Source organism: Rhynchophorus ferrugineus, unplaced genomic scaffold (assembly GCF_030347505.1).
Source record: "Rhynchophorus ferrugineus isolate W39M unplaced genomic scaffold, kcgeb_rfMv2 rfM2, whole genome shotgun sequence".
Lineage (NCBI taxonomy): Eukaryota > Metazoa > Arthropoda > Insecta > Coleoptera > Curculionidae > Rhynchophorus > Rhynchophorus ferrugineus.
In genome coordinates, this window is record NW_027472581.1 from 51932616 (window position 1) to 51953682 (window position 21067).

The 21067-nt window shown below is 31.7% G+C and overlaps 4 protein-coding genes across 53 annotated transcripts in view; 2 read left to right on the top strand and 2 right to left on the bottom strand.

Annotated features, from left to right (window-relative positions):
- Positions 1-1678: 1678 nt before the first annotated feature.
- Positions 1679-5962, bottom strand: Mcm2 (DNA replication licensing factor Mcm2). The gene is made up of 13 exons (XM_076394184.1): positions 5780-5962; positions 5569-5723; positions 5270-5513; positions 5031-5216; positions 4762-4973; positions 4516-4708; positions 4026-4461; positions 3713-3963; positions 3405-3661; positions 3149-3350; positions 2320-2502; positions 2108-2263; positions 1679-2043 (listed from the first exon to the last, which is right to left on the bottom strand). The coding sequence occupies exons 1-13, from the start codon at positions 5789-5791 to the stop codon at positions 1912-1914; spliced, it is 2619 nt and encodes an 872-aa protein (XP_076250299.1). The 5' UTR covers positions 5792-5962; the 3' UTR covers positions 1679-1911.
- Positions 5963-6169: 207 nt separating this feature from the next.
- On the top strand, positions 6170-8524 carry LOC143191190 (uncharacterized). The gene is made up of 3 exons (XM_076396010.1): positions 6170-6425; positions 6478-7040; positions 7093-8524. The coding sequence occupies exons 1-3, from the start codon at positions 6275-6277 to the stop codon at positions 7462-7464; spliced, it is 1086 nt and encodes a 361-aa protein (XP_076252125.1). The 5' UTR covers positions 6170-6274; the 3' UTR covers positions 7465-8524.
- A 2538-nt stretch (positions 8525-11062) lies between these two features.
- LOC143191196 (cyclin-dependent kinase 2) lies at positions 11063-12781 on the bottom strand. The gene is made up of 5 exons (XM_076396062.1): positions 12547-12781; positions 11951-12161; positions 11625-11897; positions 11367-11570; positions 11063-11309 (listed from the first exon to the last, which is right to left on the bottom strand). The coding sequence occupies exons 1-5, from the start codon at positions 12678-12680 to the stop codon at positions 11163-11165; spliced, it is 969 nt and encodes a 322-aa protein (XP_076252177.1). The 5' UTR covers positions 12681-12781; the 3' UTR covers positions 11063-11162.
- Positions 12782-13052: 271 nt separating this feature from the next.
- The window catches only part of LOC143191191 (uncharacterized), a 253012-nt gene continuing 244997 nt past the window's right edge, over positions 13053-21067 (top strand). For 48 of the 50 annotated variants that reach the window (XM_076396056.1, XM_076396028.1, XM_076396033.1 and 45 more), the window contains exons 1-3: positions 13053-13222; positions 13325-13689; positions 14051-14480. In XM_076396056.1, coding sequence (XP_076252171.1) covers positions 13333-13689; positions 14051-14480 — 787 coding nt within the window. In that variant the 5' untranslated portion in view covers positions 13053-13222; positions 13325-13332. Of the gene's footprint in view, positions 13223-13324; positions 13690-14050; positions 14481-16599; positions 16685-17155; positions 17378-17701; positions 17869-21067 lie in introns of those variants that run through there. The other 2 variants (XM_076396017.1, XM_076396014.1) reach the window with 2 other exon arrangements.

Here is a 21067-nt window from a genome sequence, read left to right on the forward strand (position 1 = left end):
GCCAAACACTCAGCCGTTCATCAGGCATCGGCTGGCCGCAAACATCAACTGTGCTTTTAACCGGCGTGTAAAACTTGGAGCGGTCTTCTTGGACCTAACCAAAGCCTTTGACAAGGTTTCACACAAAGGCTTAGTGGTGAAATTCATTCAATTTGGTCTACCCGATTACCTAACCGCTCTTATCAAATAATTTCTGTCAGGACGATCGTTCCAGGTGAAGATTAAAGATATTCTCTCTAACCGGAAAACCATCGACGCAGGTGTTCCACAAGGCTCCCCCCTGGCACCCGATTTATTTATATCCCTAAGAGACCACAAGTTGAGGAAGTCTTTTACGCAGACGACACTGCTTACTTTGCCTCTTCAATAGTAACACCGCTCATCCAAGGCAGACTCCAAACACAACTCGATGAGATGGTCCAGTGGTTACATTTCTGGAGGATGCAAGTCAACCCACAGAAAATCCAGACCATCTTCTTCCACAAGAAAAGTTTTGCACCGAGCATTTCGCGACTTAAAATCGAGAACGCCGAAATCCCATGGTCACAAGAAGCCACCTATCTCGGTCTTGTCTTCGATCGCATGTTTAGGTGCAACTCCCAGATTCAAAGATCCTTCCAGAAAGGTCAAGGTATTGTCAATTTGCTGTTCCAGCTCATCAACCGGGCCAGCAAAATCTCTCCTGTACAAGATGCTGGTTCGATCAGTCGTTCTACACGGCTCCAACGTCTATCTAAATACGTCTCACCTGGCCAGGTAGAATGTCTTCAAGTTTTTCAGAACAAAATTCTCAGAAGAATAATCAATGCCCCCTGGTTCGTCAGGAATAATCAAATTCATTGAGAAACAGACGTCCCCCAAGTTCACGATTTTATATTCGAGGTCTACTCGAGATATTTCTCCACTCTTCGTCTCTCGGAAAATAGATGTATTACCGACCTGGCCGATATTTTAGGCAAATAACTCATTCGGCTGTTTGTGGCCTTATTATATCACAGCCGACACTGCCCCGTCATGCTCTAACTCCAAATTGTCTTGACCTTCTCCGGTTAGCAATTGACTCAGGTGCCGCGAGCTGCATGGTGTGATAACGACGCCATGTGCTTGCCTGGCCCTTGTGTCTCTTAATGGGCACCCTTCTTACTAATGGTAAGAAGTATCAGTTAGGGTCATAGGATCAACCGATAGGGTGAGGTTTAGTGGGTAGCCCAGAGGCAGTCTCCACATAACCAGTCCAACTCGCTTATTCCTGCGGGTCTCTTCGACCAGGCATCCGTAACAAAATTTCCTTTCCCGTTTCAAGTCGTACTGAAAATATGTCTTCAATCTACGAAGGTTGGAACTGAACTAGATCAAAATGATGAATCTAAACTGTTAATAACTCATATTTTTGTTTTGTTATTTCAATTACTTCATATATTTTAAGGATTTTGTGTTACACCAGCTAATGGTGGAGCGCATTAGATGTGGAAAACTTGCGGTTGTCGTTTTTGATGACATTCGCTTTCGACTATATACACGTTCTAAGAATGCAATATATAACGATTGGGAAACTTCGGTTAGTTTTTGTCAATAAACACTCCAATCCGGAAGCTAATAGCAGAGATATGAGCGATCGTGTAAGTCCTAAGGATAAAATGAGCAAAATCGTCTAATCTGATCTAATATAATAAGTCAATATTGTAAAACTGTTTATTTTCTATAAAAATGTGTATAAGCACTAAAACAATTATTCTGGATATCTTACAACATAAATATTAATAGTGATTTTATGTGATTTGAATTTCAGTCAGTGATACTTACTGCAATATTATATAAGCAGATAAAAACAAAAAGGTCTCATGTGATGCCAAAACAGTACAAAATACCTAATATGATTAAAACATTAAAACTTAATATAAAACAAAAATATTAGTCTTCGGTTATGGTCTCTGGCACAGTGTGAATAATAACTTTCCTTTTAGGGTCGTACGTGAAATGATTACTTTCGAATATTTTGCTTTTGTAGAACGGCGTAAGATCCCGTATATCAATTTGCTTAGCCTGAAATTATTAATAGAATATTATTAGCCAGTTTATATAAATCCATAAATAAAAATTAACTTACTTTATCAATGAGATCTTTTTCATCAATTTCAATTGTCAGAGCATCAATCTCATTGGTAGCTCGTTGGAATGAAAGTTGATCTTGAGCTAGTTGTCTCAAAATATAGAATAGCAACTCACTATGGTCCTTCTTAAAGGACAAATATTTCTGGAAGATCTGTAATAAAAAAAACTCAGATAAGTTAAAATTAATGAACACAGATCAACACCTACCTGTTTCATAGATTTCATGACACTATACTTTTGAGTTTCTACAAAACTCTCTAACATCATTCTCACAGCCATATTAACGTCTTCTTCTTGAACGTACTCCCGTAGATGCATCCTAGCATGAGCCTCGCTCATTCGTATTATACTTTCGATGTGACGTACTGTAATCGGAAGACTGCCAGTTGCCTTAAGAAACACAGTTATCATTAATACTCAATACTAAAATATTACTATTGACAACAGTAGAAGCTCCTTATTGACGGTTATCTTATTTGCAGCTTTCAACAATTGCGATTGGGTTCTTGGATATAATTATGTATATATAATTACGTATTCTTGGATAATAATTTCTTTATTCACAAAACCAGTCTTAAAGGATTCAGTATTTGGTTGGTATCGGCTTTTTTTGGGCACCTATGGCACGCGGCAACATTTATAGACTGTTACTAAATGGACTAATATAAAAAAACGCTTGAAATACTACCGTCTGCGTACTAAATATTGTTGTGGCTAGTGATTTTTTTGATTAAACTTATTCCTTTGTTACAATAATTTTGACTAAAGAACACAATTCTGCTTTGTCCTCGATGTATAACGTCCAATAATGTAAACGAAAATGTAAGAATTGCAGATGCTTGTGCGATTTCTTCAAGAAAACTGATCAATCAATTTTATTCTTAAATGAACAATAATCATTTTATTTACTCACTGTTCACAAGTATACCATTATTCCATACAAATTAGCATGAGTTATGTATTAGCGAAATATTTATAGAACATAAACCCCGCGAATAAGGACCTTTTACTGTGATTCATATATGCACGAACTTACTAAAGATTCCTGTCTCAACTGACTATATATGTTAGCTACTTTATCCTGATCCATATTCTGCAGTTTAGGATGGATATTTTCTCTTGCGTATACAAGATACTTCTTCAATATGTCCTGGGGCATTTGCAACTCACTCTCGATTTCTGTTTGTTCAACGTTTTTGTTGGCAGGGTGATGAGATATATGCGAATTCACCACAAACCTGTAAATTTCAATAATTTTTAAATATTGTATTAAAATGTATTACCAGTAATACCTTGCTAAATGCTGATCTTGAATTGGATCAATTTCGTCTCTAACAACACAAAGTATATCAAATCGTGATAGAATAGGATCTGACAAGTTTACGTTTTCTGTAAAAGTCATACTCGCATCATAACGGCCTCCGATGGGATTTGCCGCAGCTATCACCGAACATCTAGCCTGAAGACTGGTAACTATGCCAGCTTTTGATATAGATATAGATTGCTGTTCCATAGCTTCGTGAATCGATGTTCTATCTTGATCATTCATCTACAATAATAAAATTTTAATTGTCATCAAATACCAAATCAGTTATATCACCTTATCAAATTCGTCGATTAGACAGACACCCTGATCAGCAAGCACTAATGCTCCTGCTTCCAATGTCCATTCTTTGGTAGTAGGGTTACGCCTTACATAAGCTGTCAGACCTACGGCGCTAGCCCCCTGTCCTGTTGTGAAAACTGCTCTGGGAGCTATTTTTTCCACAAATTTTAAAAATTGTGACTTGGCTGTGCCAGGATCTCCACATATCAAAACATTGATGTCACCTCTAACTTTATGTTTTTGTCCTATATATTGTACAAAGTAAAGTCGAAATGTTCCATTATGAAGGAAAACTATATTGACCTACCAGGATTTTTAGGTTCACCTCCAAATAAACTAAGAGCTAAAGCCCTTTTAATGTAGTCATGGCCATAAATGGATGGTGCTATAGAAGAAATTATTCGATCAGCAATTCGATGGTCTTTACTCATTTTTATTATAGCACTAATATCATCATCAGTGAGGGATTGGACAATTTGCTTACAATCTTTAACAACTAAATGATTAGCAAAAATAACTGTAGAAAATACAGGGAATCCATTATCTATGTTTAATGAGCCATCATAACTGTTAGTGTATATTCCTGTTACATCTACTTCATCTCCAGGTTTGGCTCTATCACATAAATCAGCCAATAAAATACAATCTTTAGATCTGGGGACTCTTCCAGCTGGTATACGCCCTGGAGATTCTTGCAGTGTGACTTTTTGATAATTTCTATAAATAGTCTGCTCCATGTTAATCTGGAAATAACAAAATGTTAATTGGTAGTACATATAGAATGTTCTTGTATTTACAGTAAAAGGGCCACTACTTTGACATTCAGGGCATGCTCCTGGTTGCACTTCATGATCCTGAGTTTGTGTAAAGGGTCCCAAGATGAATCCACATTTGTTGCAGTCAAATTTTACAACAGATAATTGTGGCAACACACCTGTAGTGGCTGTTACTACAGCCAAGGTTCTCACCAACTGATTTACATGGAGCTTTCTAACCATAAGTAACAAAACAATCAACAAATAAAAAAATTACTTAACACTTACCTGAATGTTCTCAACTCCTCTATGAGTGGTAAATCAGATATTCTTACATGAATTTCATTAGTTACTCTGTCATAACTAGGATACATTGACAAAACTATATCTTTGGCAACTTCATCAAAGATCTCTAACATTTGAAATGGTGCTTCTGGCAAAAAATAAGCCAAGACATGCTCTTTGTTAGCCAAATGAGGAAATTCTACCACAATACTTGACTGTAATTTGTATGATTTATAAAAATATACTTCTCAAATAAATATTTATAGCAATACCTGATTATTTTCACACATTCTCCTAATTCTTTCTTTATAAACATACTGCCCCTTACTACTCACATATGTTCTAAGAAAATTTTTAAATCTATTTGAAATCTCAGTTCTTGGCCCCATCATAATAACCCAATCTTTTACACTATACCCTTTCGTGTCTTCCAAATTTTCTATTGATTCAATCATTTCCTAAAAATATTCAGTCTATATGCCTAATTTTTATGTCAATAAATCTTTCATACCTGATCTTCCTGTTCTCCAATAGCAGCTTTTTCTGCCATTCTCCTTTTAAGTTTTGGGTCTTCATCATCCTCTCTATCATAGAAGAGCTCTCTATCATCTCTCCTTAAAATTCCCATATCTCGATCTCTTGCCCTCAATTCTTGCTCTGCTGCCAATCTCCCGGATATTGATATATTATCATATTCTTCGTCATCCAAAATGCGTTCATCATAATGATCCAAATGAGGCATGGGTCGATAATCGCTTAAATGGTATATATTTCATAAGCTCACTTTTATTATAAAATTTGTTTGTTTACTTTTCCATATTATCGCCAAATAACTCTTCTCCATCTTCTTCCTCAGCATTAAGATCCATATCACCAAGTAAACCCTCATCTTCAAAAGGTTCCATATCTTGTGCAGGAGACGATACGTTGGAACGTGGTGTTAGGGCAGGAGAATCATTGTCAGGCTACATAATACAAATACGATGTTACAATTTTCCTTTATATCAAAGAAAACACTTACACGACGTGACATTTTCAATTTCTATAGATCACTGTTCTAGAAACAAAATTTTGCAAAAAGCCTTCGAGATTATATTTCCTTATATAATATTAATACAAATGATTAACAAAAATCAGTAACTACTCAGTAATCAGTAACAGTATAACAATTGTAGATCACTTTCGCGCCAAATTTGACTTATGTGACAATATTGTAGGGATGCCGCAAAAATATCTAATGAAATTATATCGATATTTTTTCAATTCAAAATTTTTTCAGAATAGGTAAAAAAAAAATTAAAAACCTTGAACATCGGTACTTATTTTTAAAGGTTAATATTAAATATGAAAATATCGAAATTTTTTTGATGGCCGACACCCCTACTAGGTAGTACATTGAGAAGACATTTTCAGTAAAAATATTAGAAGATTTTGGGTTATAGTTTGGTAATCAACCTATTTCTTTGATGAAAAAGTTCATAAAATAAAAAACGTTTGTTTATTTACATATCACATAATGAATTTAAATAATTCTACTGAAAAATTGTTATATTTTGATTTTAATGATAAAATACCAAAAGAGTTCTTGCAAAATAAAATGTTTATTCGTATTGTCGATTTAAAAACGCCCAATCCATTAGTACAGATAAATGATATGGTGTTTAAAGGTAATGTTTTTCTTAATTTAATTACAGATTTTATTATATTTATTATTTGTAGGTTCTTATGGTTATAGCGTTGGTACAAATATATTTCTACAAAGAACACCAAATCAGGATAATAATGATAATCCATTTTTAACATGGACATCTAATAATTTGGAAGTTACTAATACACAAATGAAAACAGTATATTGTAAGAAAATGCGGGTATTACCTAGAAAGACTAAAATACCTGAAAATAATGGAATTATTAAATATAAATTTAACTGGAATTACCATGAATTATTAAAAAAATTTGAAGATGGAACATTAGATTTACATGATATGATAATGCACTATTATTCTGATGACACCAACGAACCAACACCACAGCCAATAGTGGAGGTGCCTATTCTAACTGAAGAACAAAAAATCTCAGATGTTGAAACAAAATTAGAAGAATCAGTTGAATGTTATAACATGGAAAACACAGAAACCATACATCAAATTGAATTAAAAAATGCATATGAAAATTTAAACATTTTAGCCCGAAAACCCTTACAAAGGAAAAAATCAATGGAACAAGTAGATTGTGAGGAGAAGTTTAAAAAGTCATTTAACTATAAAAATATTGAATGCAAGGTAAATTATATTCCTTTCTGATATATATGTATTTGTGATAAAAAATTTATAGGTTATTGAAAAGCCATTTTTTTCCTATTTCAAAGAGAAACAAAGCAATACATTATCAGATTTTGTTGATATTGAAGCATGTGTGAGGCAAAAAATCTTAAAACCTACTAAGCATATTCCTAGAATTTTAAATAGTGACGAAGAAAAAGCAGTTTTAAAAATAGAAAATTTAGAAGTATTAGATTTAGAAGCTAGATATTCCTTATTATCATATTATGTACAACAGATGGAGAAGCAGATAAAGTCTAATACATCAGAAGAAAATGAAAAGAAGGATTTTTATGGAAATACACCATTGGAAACACTGAATATGTACAAGAATTTAGTTAGTGCTTTAGAGAAAAGAATTTGTGAATTGTCAAGTAGTTCATAAGTTTTTGTTAGTTTGAATATGTGTTTTAATTAATTTATTATTTTTTATATTTGTATTTTATATTATACCCAAAAATACACTGTTTTTAACAATCTGAATATTGTATTATATATTAACTATAATTGATTTCATTAAATTTTCTTATAAAAATGTAATTTGTGAAAGTATATAGTGTTTTAACATTGTACTCTTACTAAATTTGATATTAATCTATCTTCAAAATTTGTTTATATAATAAAAATGTATTATTATATTAAATTTATTACTGTGCAGTGTTATTTTAGATTGTCGTCCAAACAACCACTGCATTTTCTTTACTTTCATAAAAAGTTCTTGAGAAAATATTTAATTTTTTGCAATACTAATTTTCTGTTTAAGTTCTTGACCCAGTTCATTTAGTACAGTTTTAATCAGCTAGTGCTTTGCTTTGTTACCATTTTTCTATTTTTGTTGTTAAGTGCTCCTTAATTTCTCATAGGTAGTTTATTTCAGGTGTTTTGATGTTGGGGTATTGTTCTATAAACAATACTGCTTCATATATAATTGTTCAGAGAAACATGTATAAGGGTTAATACTTCCTTTTTACCCTTTGCGATGATATTTTTCAACTTCTAAAATGTATAATATTGCTTGTTTTGCAAGTTTCATACATAAAGACTTTATAATGTTTAATATTCTCCTTTATAATCATAGCAGATCCACCTTGTATTGTTTGAATGAATAGTATGGTACAGCTGGTACTATTCTATTTTTAGTTTTTTTACACTTAGCGTGTTTAAAAAAAATAGTGTCTATTTCAACACACAGTAACAGAAACAAATGTCTATTTTTAGTATATAGGAAATATTTCTAGTTCATGAACATATTGAGATAGCCAATTTAGGCAGTTATTCTAATAATTCAAATTTTTTATTTTAAGTCTTATTGCTACCTTCTAATTTCTCAAAAATTTTATTATTTTTTTATTTGTACGTTGTTTTTTTATATTTTTACCTTATTCATTTTTTCAATTCAAGATTATCTGTAAGATATTGTTTATTAAATTAAATTTAGTTTCAGCAGTTATACGTTGTTGATGTTTGACTTTTATCCTCTTTGCATTACAAACTATTATATTACCTGTTGTCTGGTTACACTGAAACAGTTTTGGATAGAGTAAAAACATCGTTTTGTTTCTTGTACTCTAGCGGTTTTTTAATTTTTTTTTTTTTAAATCATTGCAAGGCGAGGGAACCTACAGTTTTTGGGTATGTCTTCCTGCACACTTAACTTCTTTGTTACCAAAAGACTGGGTGTGCTCAAATGATAGTCTCTTTCGATTTTATTTTGTTATTTAGATGTTGACGTTGACAAAATTCGGAGCAACCTTCCGTTTTTGAGCTTCGCAATATGGTTATAATTTATTTTTTGTGCCGCCTTTTTTGGTCTTGCGTCTGAAAAAATACTCGGGTGTACTCCGTATTTTCCAGACGCTTAACCCTTAAAATTATTTGGTTGATGTTATTTTGTTGACTGCAATCATTTATAGCAGTGTGCTCCATAGAGAGATATTTTTAGTATTTAATAGTCTTTCCTATATTAGAAAGGGTTTTTGGTTTCAAAATTTCAAGTTTCTAACCGGTGACGAGTACCAATAGTGTAATGAGCGAGGCGTCTAAAGGCAAGGGTTTGATTTATTTTCCGATGGATTTGAACCCGCCTGTCGTTTTACATCTAAATCGCTTTTTTTTCATAAAATAACACCGATTGACAGTTATAGTTTGAATTATATGTAAAATTTCCACAAAGTTACTAGGAACGGGCACCAATTTTACAAATAAAAAATCAATTGGATCAGTGTTACAAAAATATTATTTGTTGATCACAATCTTCAATATTGTATAATCACATCTATTTAAATATACATATATAAATATCGAAAATATGTTTGAACGTTTTAAAGTGGATAAACCAGACCTATATATCTCTACAGAAATTGCAAATCATTCTTTAACAAAAGAGGTACTAATAGCTTCAATGATTGTTTTTTCGGTCGACAGTCGACAGTTTTGGTCGCGTTTCTTCTAATAAAATATATTAAAATACGGTGCTGCTCAAGGTTTAGCTCAAGGAACAGCTCTAATTTTTAAAAAATATATGCAGCATTTCCAATCAGACGAGATAAAAAAAAGAAGAAATACAAACTACTATAGTTAACATTTAGATCAATGGTGCTAAATAAATATATTAACTATATACTGTCCACCAAGATACAATATAACTTATTAACAATACATCTGCTTATTTTTAAAATTAGACTCAAGGTTTATTATTAGAGGGAAGTTTAATGCTACACACACAGCCTGGGGTTCACGTTTAATAACACCTAGAAAAGGAAACGAATTAATCGCAGCAATTAATATAACAAATTGTAACTATGATTCAGGGTGCGAACCCAGTTACTGGTCCACAGACAGTAATAAAGTATCAAACTTTAATAAATAATATATCGAAAATTTTTTTAGAAAAATCTTTTAATTTTTTTTTCAATATCCAAAGGCATCTCATTAAATCAAATACAAATCGAAAGCCTGTGGGCATTATCATCTGATCACACTCCACTATTGTTAACACTAGGCGTGAGAACTGAAAAAAAAACAAAGAGGCCTAATATTATTGACAAATTACTAACTGGGATACGTTTACACTTATAATGTAAGAACAAATCAGTTTAAATGTAAAACAGCATAGACGATCTTGAGCAGCAAATGCCAAAATAACAAACAAATTCATAATTAACGTATTGCAACCGATTGATACAGAATCTACAATAGATATAAATCATGTTTATCAGCCGGATGTAACTGAAAATCTGATTTCTTCATTAGAATTTCTACAAAAATTGAAAACAACCTCAATCTTAAAAAGGCTCCTGGAATTGATGATATTTCATCTGGGCTATTAAAAAAGTTGCCACGAAAAGCAACAGTCATGTTGACATATAAATTCAATGCCTGTTTAAGATTGAAGAATGTTCTGTAAGGTCTTAAGGTTGCTCCAATAATTATGCTTAAAAAACTGACAGACTGGCAGAACAAGTTGGATCTTATCGGCCTATTTCACTATTACCTGCGATATCAAAATTATCTGAGAAACTGATATTTAAATGTATTAAACCACTTATAGAAAAACTAAATTTCCAATTTGGATTTCGAAATCACCACACAACAATCGACGAAATTCACAGAGTAACAGCGGTTGTTGAAAAGGCGTTCGAAGATTTTGCTTTGCGACGAAATGACAAAAACCTTATCCATGATTATCACTACGTAACCAAAAGACTGACCAAATCAATTTCACCGTAAAATATAAAATACGGTTGTTAAATTTAGCTTAAGTATACTAGATTTATTTTAATTTGGGAAACTTACTTATGTGTTAATCCCATACTTCCCTTGCTTGTGTATTAATGCAAATACAATAGTAATAAATTAATTTGTAAATTAAAATTGTACTAGGCATATCTAGTGTAAGATGTAATTGATAAAAAAAGTGGACCTGTTTATATGAAACACTTTCCATTGTATTCAAATTAATAACTACTGAAATATACCCAGGATTTTTCAAAAATGTTTATTTTATTAATACTAAAACAGTCAAATGTAAAAAATATAGTTTCTAAAAATACAATCTGGGTTATAAATAAATTTAATTTTTTTCTAGCTAGGACCAGCTTCAGCTTCAGGTGGTTCTTCTGTCGGAAAAGCTGTAAGATCTGGCGTTGTTAGCCTGGCAGTCTTGAGGTAGTTTGATTTAAGTAATTCTCTAGCAGTTTTTCTTTTTGCTGGATCATATGTTAACATGCTCTAAAAATAATATTTTTAATAAACATTTAATAATAATTAAAAGATAATCAATCTTACCTTTAACAAGGCTTCCTCTGCACTGTTGTTGAAATTAATAATATCTGCAAGAGACTTTCCTGACCACTTGGGAAATGCTGCTTTGTAGTCAGGTAAGAGGGTGACCCCTTCCCAGGTCTGTTCCGTGGGAGTTCCTAATATCCTAAATATTTTGTATAATTGGTCAATTTCAGAGTCTCCTGGAAATATTGCTCGCTTCAATAACTGGAAAAGAAAAAACTAAACTATATTTATAAATAGGGTTAACTGTATAATTACCATTTCTGCCATAACACAGCCTAAACTCCATATATCTATGCCTGTACAATACATTTTTTCACCTAATAATAATTCTGGTGCCCGATACCACATTGTTACAACTTCATGAGTGTAAGTCTTTGTTGGCAATGAAAATGACCGTGATAAGCCAAAATCAGCTAATTTAATATGACCTTCTTTATCAACTAGCAGATTTTGAGGTTTAAGGTCTCGATGAAGTATTCTATGACAATGTAAATATTCCATTGCATCCAACAGTTGCTTCATATAGTTCTAAAAGTGAAAGCAATATAATTTTGTTATAACATATAAATAAGACTAAATACTTTAGTTAGTTCTTCTTCTAATGGATATTTACAGTTATCCATATACCTCTTTAAGTCAAGCTCTAGATATTCAAAAACCAGGTACAGTTTGTCAGTTGTGTACATAACATCTAATAATTCTACAATAGATGAATGTCGAACTCCCTTTAATAAAGTTATTTCTCTCATCGCTGTTGATGGAACCCCTTCTGAACATCCTTTATTGTAAAATCTATAAAATTCAAATACAATAACACATTATAAAGGGGTTACTTGAAGATTAACTTAGATTTGGTCATTATACTTACGTATTTGTATAAACAATAATGCACTGGATGAATGAATGTAACAGAATAAGCTGAATCATGTGGTGCTACGAGTCTATATCACCGTAAGCACCTACAGATTCAGCTCCTTCCATTACAGTGTTAGTGTGTTAAATGATGGTAATGATGCTATATTTAAGTCATGCAAAGCCTGAATATTATTAAAAGTTTACTTCTTGAAGTGGTATAGTTTTACTGAATTAATGAGAGACGTTATATATTTAGCTTCTATTTTGAACATTTAAGTCATAAAATTAGTAAATAAGTAAATACAATATAAGTTGTACTTACTTTTGCAGTTTGATTTTCTTCAGAGCGACCTTCTTGCCAGTTACTTTATTTTTCGCCTTATAAACGACTCCATATGTGCCTTCTCCAGCTTTTCCTAAATTTAAAAAGCGATCTAGCCGATTATCGTTGTCCATAATAGATAACTGTATCTCAAAAGCATTTCATACGTAGGCATTATTTAGCGGGAAAATATCCTCCAAATAGAATCCATTTGTTTATGTTCAAAAGCGCAGACGCAAAAAGTGATTGATTATATTCCAGCGTCTGCGCTGAATAAATACTACCAACATTTAAGGTGGTATAAAAGTTTTCATATGGTATTTAAACAAAAAATAATTCATTGTGTAGTGTAATTTTCCAGGGTTCAATAATTCATTAATGTACTTATTGCATAATTTTAAAATACATTTTACATTTTATTAGTTTTGAATTTTAGTAAATATATTAGTTGGTTCTTAAAATTAAAATCCCCAAATTATGTATTTCCGTTTCCTGTGCGTCCTAGCAATCACAGTTTGCGTCCATTTTCTGTAAGTTCTCAGGGAGGTCCTGAATGTGGTGCCATAGTGCTGTTGGTAGATATATTTTGAAAGTTATATATCTTTATTAATTTTGCAATTTATTCGCGGGTGTTGTGAAATAAACTGTTTACTAGAAGAAGAGCGTTTATAAGTAGGTGAGTATGGTTTTCCTTTTGTTATTACTGAAAATTAAAAGGTTGGGTGTTCTATGGACGCCGGTCGCCATAATGCCGTATTAATTTTAATTACTTTTTTAGAGCCGACCATGGCGTCGGAACAGTTTTCATTATGTTGGGACAATTTTCACAAGAATATGAGTTCGGGTATGAACTCGTTGCTGGAAAACGAGGATTTAGTGGATGTTACGTTAGCGGTTGAGGGTAAATTGTTGAAGGCGCATAAAATGGTACTGTCGGTATGCAGTCCATATTTTAAAGAACTGTTCAAGTCGAATCCGTGTCAGCATCCGATAGTTTTTATGAAAGACGTTAGTTATGTGGCGATAAGCGATTTACTACAATTTATGTACCAGGGCGAGGTGCAAGTTAGTCAGGACAACTTAACTACATTTATCAAGACTGCGGAGGCCTTACAGATAAAAGGGCTTACTGGAGATGGTAATGTAAGTAGATATAATTTATATATGTATTTTTGTTTTATTATTGGGATTTTTTTTATTATAATTAGCGGGAACGGGTCCATTCTGATATCGAAGGGGAGGTTGGTAGACGATGGCGTCGGTTTGGTTCAGAGCAGGACTGGCAAATTTTCCCGCAATTTTTATTTGAATGGGTTTTATGACATTTTTAGTTAGTATGTATATATATATATATATATATATATATATATATATTTATTTTCACAGCTGACTGATTGTTATTATATATATATATGTCGTAGTTACGACGAAATGTGCTTTTATTTAAGTAAATTGGTTCATCTTATGATATGGTTTTAATATTTATGTTTATTGTTTGTTTTAGGGATCGACTGATGTTGAACCCGAACAACCTCAAGAGAGATCTTTCAATCGACATTCAGAGGAGACTTACAAACCAGCCTCCAGACCGAAAAAGCCACTGCCTAATCCCATAGTCACCACGACGTCGACGAAACGTCCTCGACTAAGCGTCTCATCGAACGATTCGCAATCTGCTGCACCACCGTCACAACCCCTCACTAAAACTGAACCTGGCACAACGTTATCAGATAACAGTTCTCAACCGGTACAATTCAAAATGGAACCCTATGATCAAAATCAATCTGTAACGATACCCGACGATACCGGCGATGAAAACTTTGGCGATGATACACTAGAGGACACGGCTGTTGATGACACTGAGGATTATTCGATGATGGAAGGCGAAGAACCCCAGGCTGGAACAAGTACTGATGGCGCTGCAGAAGGACAAGGTAGGTGTTTTTTGCCTGTCACATATTTATGCCCAACTTCTGGATGTGTAACTGTGTGGTAAAATATCATGCTTTGATTATTAATTATGTTATATTATGTATTATATTTGATTTGCAGCAAGTTTTATATTTTTAACTTTTAACAATTTTAACAAATTACTTATTGTGGTAAGGCCTATTGTGTATTTTCAACTAGCTTTATTGTCTGTCCATTTAATACTTCACTTATTTAGGCAAGTGGTAAAGTTTGTTGAAAATTTATATTTGATGCAGGGAATAGCATAAATATATATTTTTATTATAGCAATTTTTTTCTGTACGAAGTGCAACGGAGTTATTAACTTCTATAATTAGGTAATAAAATATTTAGCTTGAATTTGGAATAATGAAGAGTCTTTATAGTTACTGCATTTATTTCATTTTGAAAGATGTCTTTACTTTGGACATTTTTCAAATTTGATATGCAGTTATAATATGCAGTCCTAAAATACATTAGAATCCTAGAATTTCTTGTCACACAGGTTGTTAATGTACAAAATTTCAATTTTCTATTCTTGAAATATTAATTTTGTTCATCTAATCAGTATTAATCAGCTTTTTAGGATCACAAGATTTTTTTACAAGCATTGGAATAGTTTTGTTAAATATAGCTTTAAATAATGTTACAATTGTTTTACAAATACCATATTAATAATTTATTATTATCAGAAAGAGATTTTGGTCAAATTTTGTTTTAATCAAGCTCATATTACCTAAGGGGTAAAACAATGTAATAAGTAAGTCTGAAACGTTAAGAACACTATTTCTTCTGTCAATTGCTGTAAATTTAACAACATATTAGTAAATGTAAAGACAATAAATTAAATTCTGATTATCAGTTGATAAAAGAATTGATATTTTACCACATATGAATTTAGCTCAATGTATGTTCACTTTAGTAGTAGATTATTGCTGTTTTATTTAATTTACAACAGTTACATATTGCCAGAAGTTCCTTGATTTTACTTGACGAGTGTGATAAATGTAGCGGATGTTCATAGCTAAACATCAAAAATATACCATGCATATAGTGTGAACTTTAAGTCAAGTAAAATTTGGGGTGGATTTTTATGATTTTTGCGATTGTACGACAAATAACAATTGTAACACTTTGCCGGTCGCTGTCACTTATGTGGCTTCGTCTACACAACTGCGTGTGCGCCACTTTTCAAATATGTTTACAGGTTCTGAATTTCGTAGGAAAGGGATGATTTTGGTATATTTTTGTGTCAAAATCGTGCTAATCAATATTATTCCATTTTATGAAAAAATGTTTTATACATTATAACATCCTGTTTGATAATGTCTTTATGTATGTATGTATGTATGTGTCACATACTTGTCATACCGGACATAAATATGAAGTGTAAAAGCCACATTTATTAAGCAAAATATTAGGGGTAATAATATAAAGATCATGCAGTGAAAACAGTGTAACAGTTATCTTAATCATGATAATTATGTTGCAACTGTATGTGCGACCGGCAAAGTGTTTTTAATATATATTGGTGTACTTGTCCACTTTGGCAAGAGGATATGGTGGATTAGTATAAGTTTTTCTGAATTATTCTTTGATAATTCACTTGTTTTATTATCAACAAGTCTATATCTTCCTTATTACTTTGATAATGAAGATGGTGTACTGTGTGGAAGGGTTGAAATGACCAGTCCTTGGTGATTTCTGTTTTAGTGATTTTGTATAAAGATGCAATTTTCATGTTTTTATACTTTTTGATGATTTCAGAGCCTTCCTACATTGTCAACGATGCTTTGTTGTTGGCGATTTTTTATGGTTCTGACATTTTACTCAAAAAGTTATAAAAAGATATTAAGCTTCTATATATATACATATATATGTATATTTTATATTATATATATGTAAAAAGTGATTTCAGGTAAATATTTTTGTTTCTATTAATACATGTTAATTGAATATAACTTTTTAATAAATATTACTATAAGGATTGTTTTTTTTGCTATCCTGGGTTTCTAATATTTTAATATAGTTTTCATATATGGGATACTTGTCGTAGAATCGTTGATGAAAATAAAAAAAAGTTTTATTATTAATTCTCTACAGGGCGCGCCAGAGATGTATGTAGAAGGCTGGTTGTCAATGGATTTACTTATCATCAAAATTCCTATAATTCTAATAGGTCTGTGAGGTAAGATAGGTTCAAATCATCCATATATTTCTTTCCTTTGTCTATTATTAGGATGTTTTTATAATGTTTGTATTAATTTAAGATACATTGCATACTACATATTGTATACTTGCCTTCATTGTATTTAACATTATGCATCATAATTTGAGTAATAGGAGATCCAATTATTACAGGCTGCGACATTGGGTCGTCCTACAAAATAATTTGATAAGCGGATTTATTAGATTTTTTTGTTTACATTAATAATAATTTTGGTTTCAACATGTTACCAGCATCCTGTTTCACCAAACATATTGATATTATTATAAAGACCATTTACTTTAGTTGGTTTTTGTTAATAGTGATATTAATGTATTTGATGAAATTCGGAATATTTAGTCAGATCTTTCATGATTTAGTTTGCTTTGTTTGACCAAGAAGTTTTCTTGATGACTTCTAAACAATTCCTTTGAGGTACTGTTTCCAACTCAGGTATTATACATGCTCTGAATACAAACATCTAGTTTGTAAGGCTAGGGCATCTCTACCCGACGGTGGAAGTTTGGACGACTTGGTGTTGACCATTCCTCACAATCATCCACCAAAACTGGAGGCTGATAAGAAGGTGGAGTTTGTCAGATTCATCAAGCAGTTTATACTGAAAGGGGGTCATCAAACTACCTTGAGGGATATCTATAACTTGGCTGTTGAAGTGTGAGTACCTATGTAATGTAAATAATTAAGTAAATGTAGTATGTTGTATAGGTATTATACTAAAAAAGGCCAAATGTAGTTTAGTTGTTTTAGATGAAGTTTTATTATGTACATTGAGGGCATAAGCCATATTTTATTATCTTTAAAGAAAGATATTTATTTTGATTTATCATTATTTAGTATTTAAATATTTTAAAAATTATCTATATGCTGATAATTTTAAGTTAGTAGTTTTCAACAAAAAGGCTCATTTTTGTTAATACATATTTGTAAATTCGGAAACCCTCAATGTACCCTGATTGAAAATTTAAAGTTAAAGGATAGCTTTCTTTCAGGTATCCTGATGCCAAGCAGTTTTATTCCTACCTAAAGCTTTCCCCTTCAATGCGTCGTTGGAGACTTCAAGCGAAGAAAGGTGCCCTGAAGTGAATTGATATATAATCACTCTGTGATACACTGATATTCTGTTTAATATATTTATTTGAAACATTTTCTCTGTCTACTTTATTACTGTTTCATAATTTCGTGGATCTATTAATGATTGATTCATTATAATCTAAACAAGTATACTACAAAGAGTTAAATAATCTTCGTTTTATTTGGAAAACGCTTTTTTCATGTCTTTGTAAATGTCATTTTTCTATATTTAAATGTTATGTCAACGAGTTCAGTATAGTAAATGAGTGCTTTGATATCCTTAAGCTGGATTGTTTAGATTTAATATAAGTGCAGGTGTTTGTATGTAATCTGATATTTTCACTTAAAAATTCTCTTAATGATAAAAATGTCATATATATCAATTAATATATTTTCCATTCCAAGTTTCTGGCAACGTGGTGATACCATGTCGAAAGAATAATGTAGATTTTACAGCGGTCCTATATTCATCGATTTTCGTACATTTTCAGCATTTTAAGACCATGTGCCAGCGTGTCTGGTGAGTACGCTGGCTACGCCAGATCTTCCCACTTGATCTGCAAGAATGTATCCTTTATAACTCTTGCCACAATGTTGCGAGCGATGTCACACAAGAGGGTACCTGCGTCTTTGCATCCGTTCTTGGTTTCTTTCTAGTAGTGTTTTTTTTTGCAACAATACGCCGTTCAGTTTGTTCAATTGGCATCGGTAAGAATCTGCAGTAACATTTTCATTCAAAGTAAATTATTGACATCGAAATCATTTTATCACCATAAGCTTCTAAAGTGTTTGATGGGCTTCGACAGTGGATTTCTTCAAATAAAATAAAAGTAGTGAATTCTTACGTGCAACTTTGTGCATTCTATGATTAGCGTGTCTATACATTGAATAACTGATACCATATGCCATAATCATGCCATATCACTCTGCATTTTTATAAATAGATATTGCCGATCAGAATACTTGCAAGTACCTTATAATAGTACAGTTTTATCGTTTGAATGTTGAATTAATTATATAATTCTTTTAAACGAAGTGTTTTCTAGTTTTAATTATGATAACTACGAAATTATGAAAACCGCAAGTATGTCCTGCCTCGGTAGAAAAAGCTTAGTATGATTTTAATAGCTCTCATTTTGGTAGATTTTCAAGTAATGATTGTAAAGAAACGGGAAGAAGTTGATGAAAAACCTGCCGTTTTACGATACAAGACGCACAGATTGACCAGCAAATTGCAATATGTTTTTGGAGGATTTGTTTATCATAATAATGTTGTTACTGGGTCGTCACCTTTACGGTAATTGATTAAGTTACATGAATATCGTCAGAAGCATTACACTAAACTTTATACTATTAAGTTTTATTGGGTTCGTGATAAAAGATTGTCCCGATAGTAATTTGATATTCTACGTATTTAAAATTTTTGCAAATTTGTGGTGGTTATATTGTTTGGTAATATTTTATTTATATTACATAGTTATTTATTGAGTAATTACCTCATATATTTTACTTTCAAGATCAATCATTACTTTATTTTAAATACTTAAGTAAATTCTACTTCATAATTAACATGACAAACTAATTTTTTGGATGGTTGTTTTTACGGTTTTGTTCAGTCACATGTCTTTTCATACGCGTAGCTTTTTATTTGATAACTGACTTTTTTACATTTGTGTTCACATGTCAGGCATTTTTACTTCACGAACACCACTCCGTAGCAGATATTTTTTTTATATACATTAAATGTTTAATGATGCTTCAATAGTTTTAATTTCCTGCCTATCTTTCTGTACAGATTCTGAATTACATTTTCTAGATTCCTGTTGATTTGGAAACCTTCCCGCCTAATCTATTCGAGTGTTATTAGCTGACCTTTCTTTCGTTATGAAATTGGTTTCATATTTTTATAAAGAATTGCCGTTTGGTGGGTGTGATTTTTTGCAATGTTTATCAGTATTAAAGGATTCTAAGCAAGAACCATATATTTTTATCCTTTAATTTTTTAAAATTATTGCTATAAAGCATATGCATATTGATTTTAAAACTTGTAGCTTGAGCTTTATAGTAATTAACAAAAATTGCTTATTAAGCAATACAATATGAAGTAATCTTAGTGCATAATCTTTTCATGATCTCTTTCTAGTTTTCTTTTCCGTGTAAAGTTCATATTCAATGACTTGTATATAAAGGTTTAGGTTGGATTAATATCAATAATTGTTTATTGACGCACATCTCAAACGGGTTCTTTAAGACACATCTTTTAACATATCTTTTGATATTATAAATAGAATTAAATGCTTTGTCAGCACATAATTCTGTTTTTTTTCTCAAATACTGTACAACAGTGGATGTACTTTTTTGTTACTTCCATAAGTCTTGTTCCATAAATTTTGATATCTTTCTAGATATTACTTATCTAGATTTTGATAACTAGATTGTAGGTCTTTGTGATGGGGACATTAGTCAGTGTTACACTTTCTACCTGCCTAGTGGGTTCAGTATCGTACCATAACGGTCTTTGTATGTAGTTTACACGTAGAATGTTCGTTTCTTACTCATCTTTACATCATCTTTTTACACTTATGTGTTTCTTATAATTTTTTTTAAAGATTAATTAATTTATTGATTCAATGATTGATTTTTGGTTAGTTAATTAGTTCTAATTAATACCATTAAATTTAATTTCATCGCTACTAGGATTTAGTAAGTTTTAAGTAGTAATTAATTATGAAGCTAGTTCGAATAGAACTTTCACGTCGAGAAAACCACATGCTACATGCACCGACACCAATTTTCAATCGTTAATATAATATTAAATAACATTCTTGTATTGTTTGCCTTAAGAGATAAAAGTTTTCCCTGTCAGTTGTATTAATATTACTATTATCGAAGCTAATATTTACATGTTTTTATCATTGAAGCTTATCCAACCGAATGTTGTTATAGATAGGATTAGGATCTATGTAGCACAATATAAAAGTATCGTTCAATATATGTATATATATATATATATATTTTTTTTTTTTTGTTTAATCAAAATGTTTTCTTAAAATCGTTTCTAAAAATACATGGGTAATGTTTCAGACGATGTATTAGTTCATGTTTAATATAAAAGAACTTGAGACTATTCTTCATAGATATTTGTCTTGTGCCGAGTTTCGTAGAACTGGCTGTCGAGAGAGAGCAACAATTCCTCTAAGTAATGATGTAGATAATTTACGGGTGACGCAGGCTCACAATCATCCACCTGATATGTGGGCTATGGAACGGCTC

Coding starts and splice junctions, on each gene's coding strand:
- Mcm2 (XM_076394184.1), bottom strand. Junction 2,503..3,148: donor AGTTGAGACAGGAATCTTTA/GTAAGTTCGTGC, acceptor GTGTTTCTTAAG/GCAACTGGCAGTCTTCCGAT. Junction 2,044..2,107: donor AAAAAGATCTCATTGATAAA/GTAAGTTAATTT, acceptor TAATAATTTCAG/GCTAAGCAAATTGATATACG.
- LOC143191190 (XM_076396010.1), top strand. CDS start 6,275: ATGAATTTAAATAATTCTACTGAAAAATTGTTATATTTTGATTTTAAT. Junction 6,426..6,477: donor AAATGATATGGTGTTTAAAG/GTAATGTTTTTC, acceptor TATTATTTGTAG/GTTCTTATGGTTATAGCGTT. Junction 7,041..7,092: donor ATAAAAATATTGAATGCAAG/GTAAATTATATT, acceptor AAAAATTTATAG/GTTATTGAAAAGCCATTTTT.
- LOC143191196 (XM_076396062.1), bottom strand. CDS start 12,680: ATGGACAACGATAATCGGCTAGATCGCTTTTTAAATTTAGGAAAAGCT. Junction 11,898..11,950: donor TAGAAGAAGAACTAACTAAA/GTATTTAGTCTT, acceptor TTTCACTTTTAG/AACTATATGAAGCAACTGTT. Junction 11,571..11,624: donor GCTGTGTTATGGCAGAAATG/GTAATTATACAG, acceptor TTTCTTTTCCAG/TTATTGAAGCGAGCAATATT.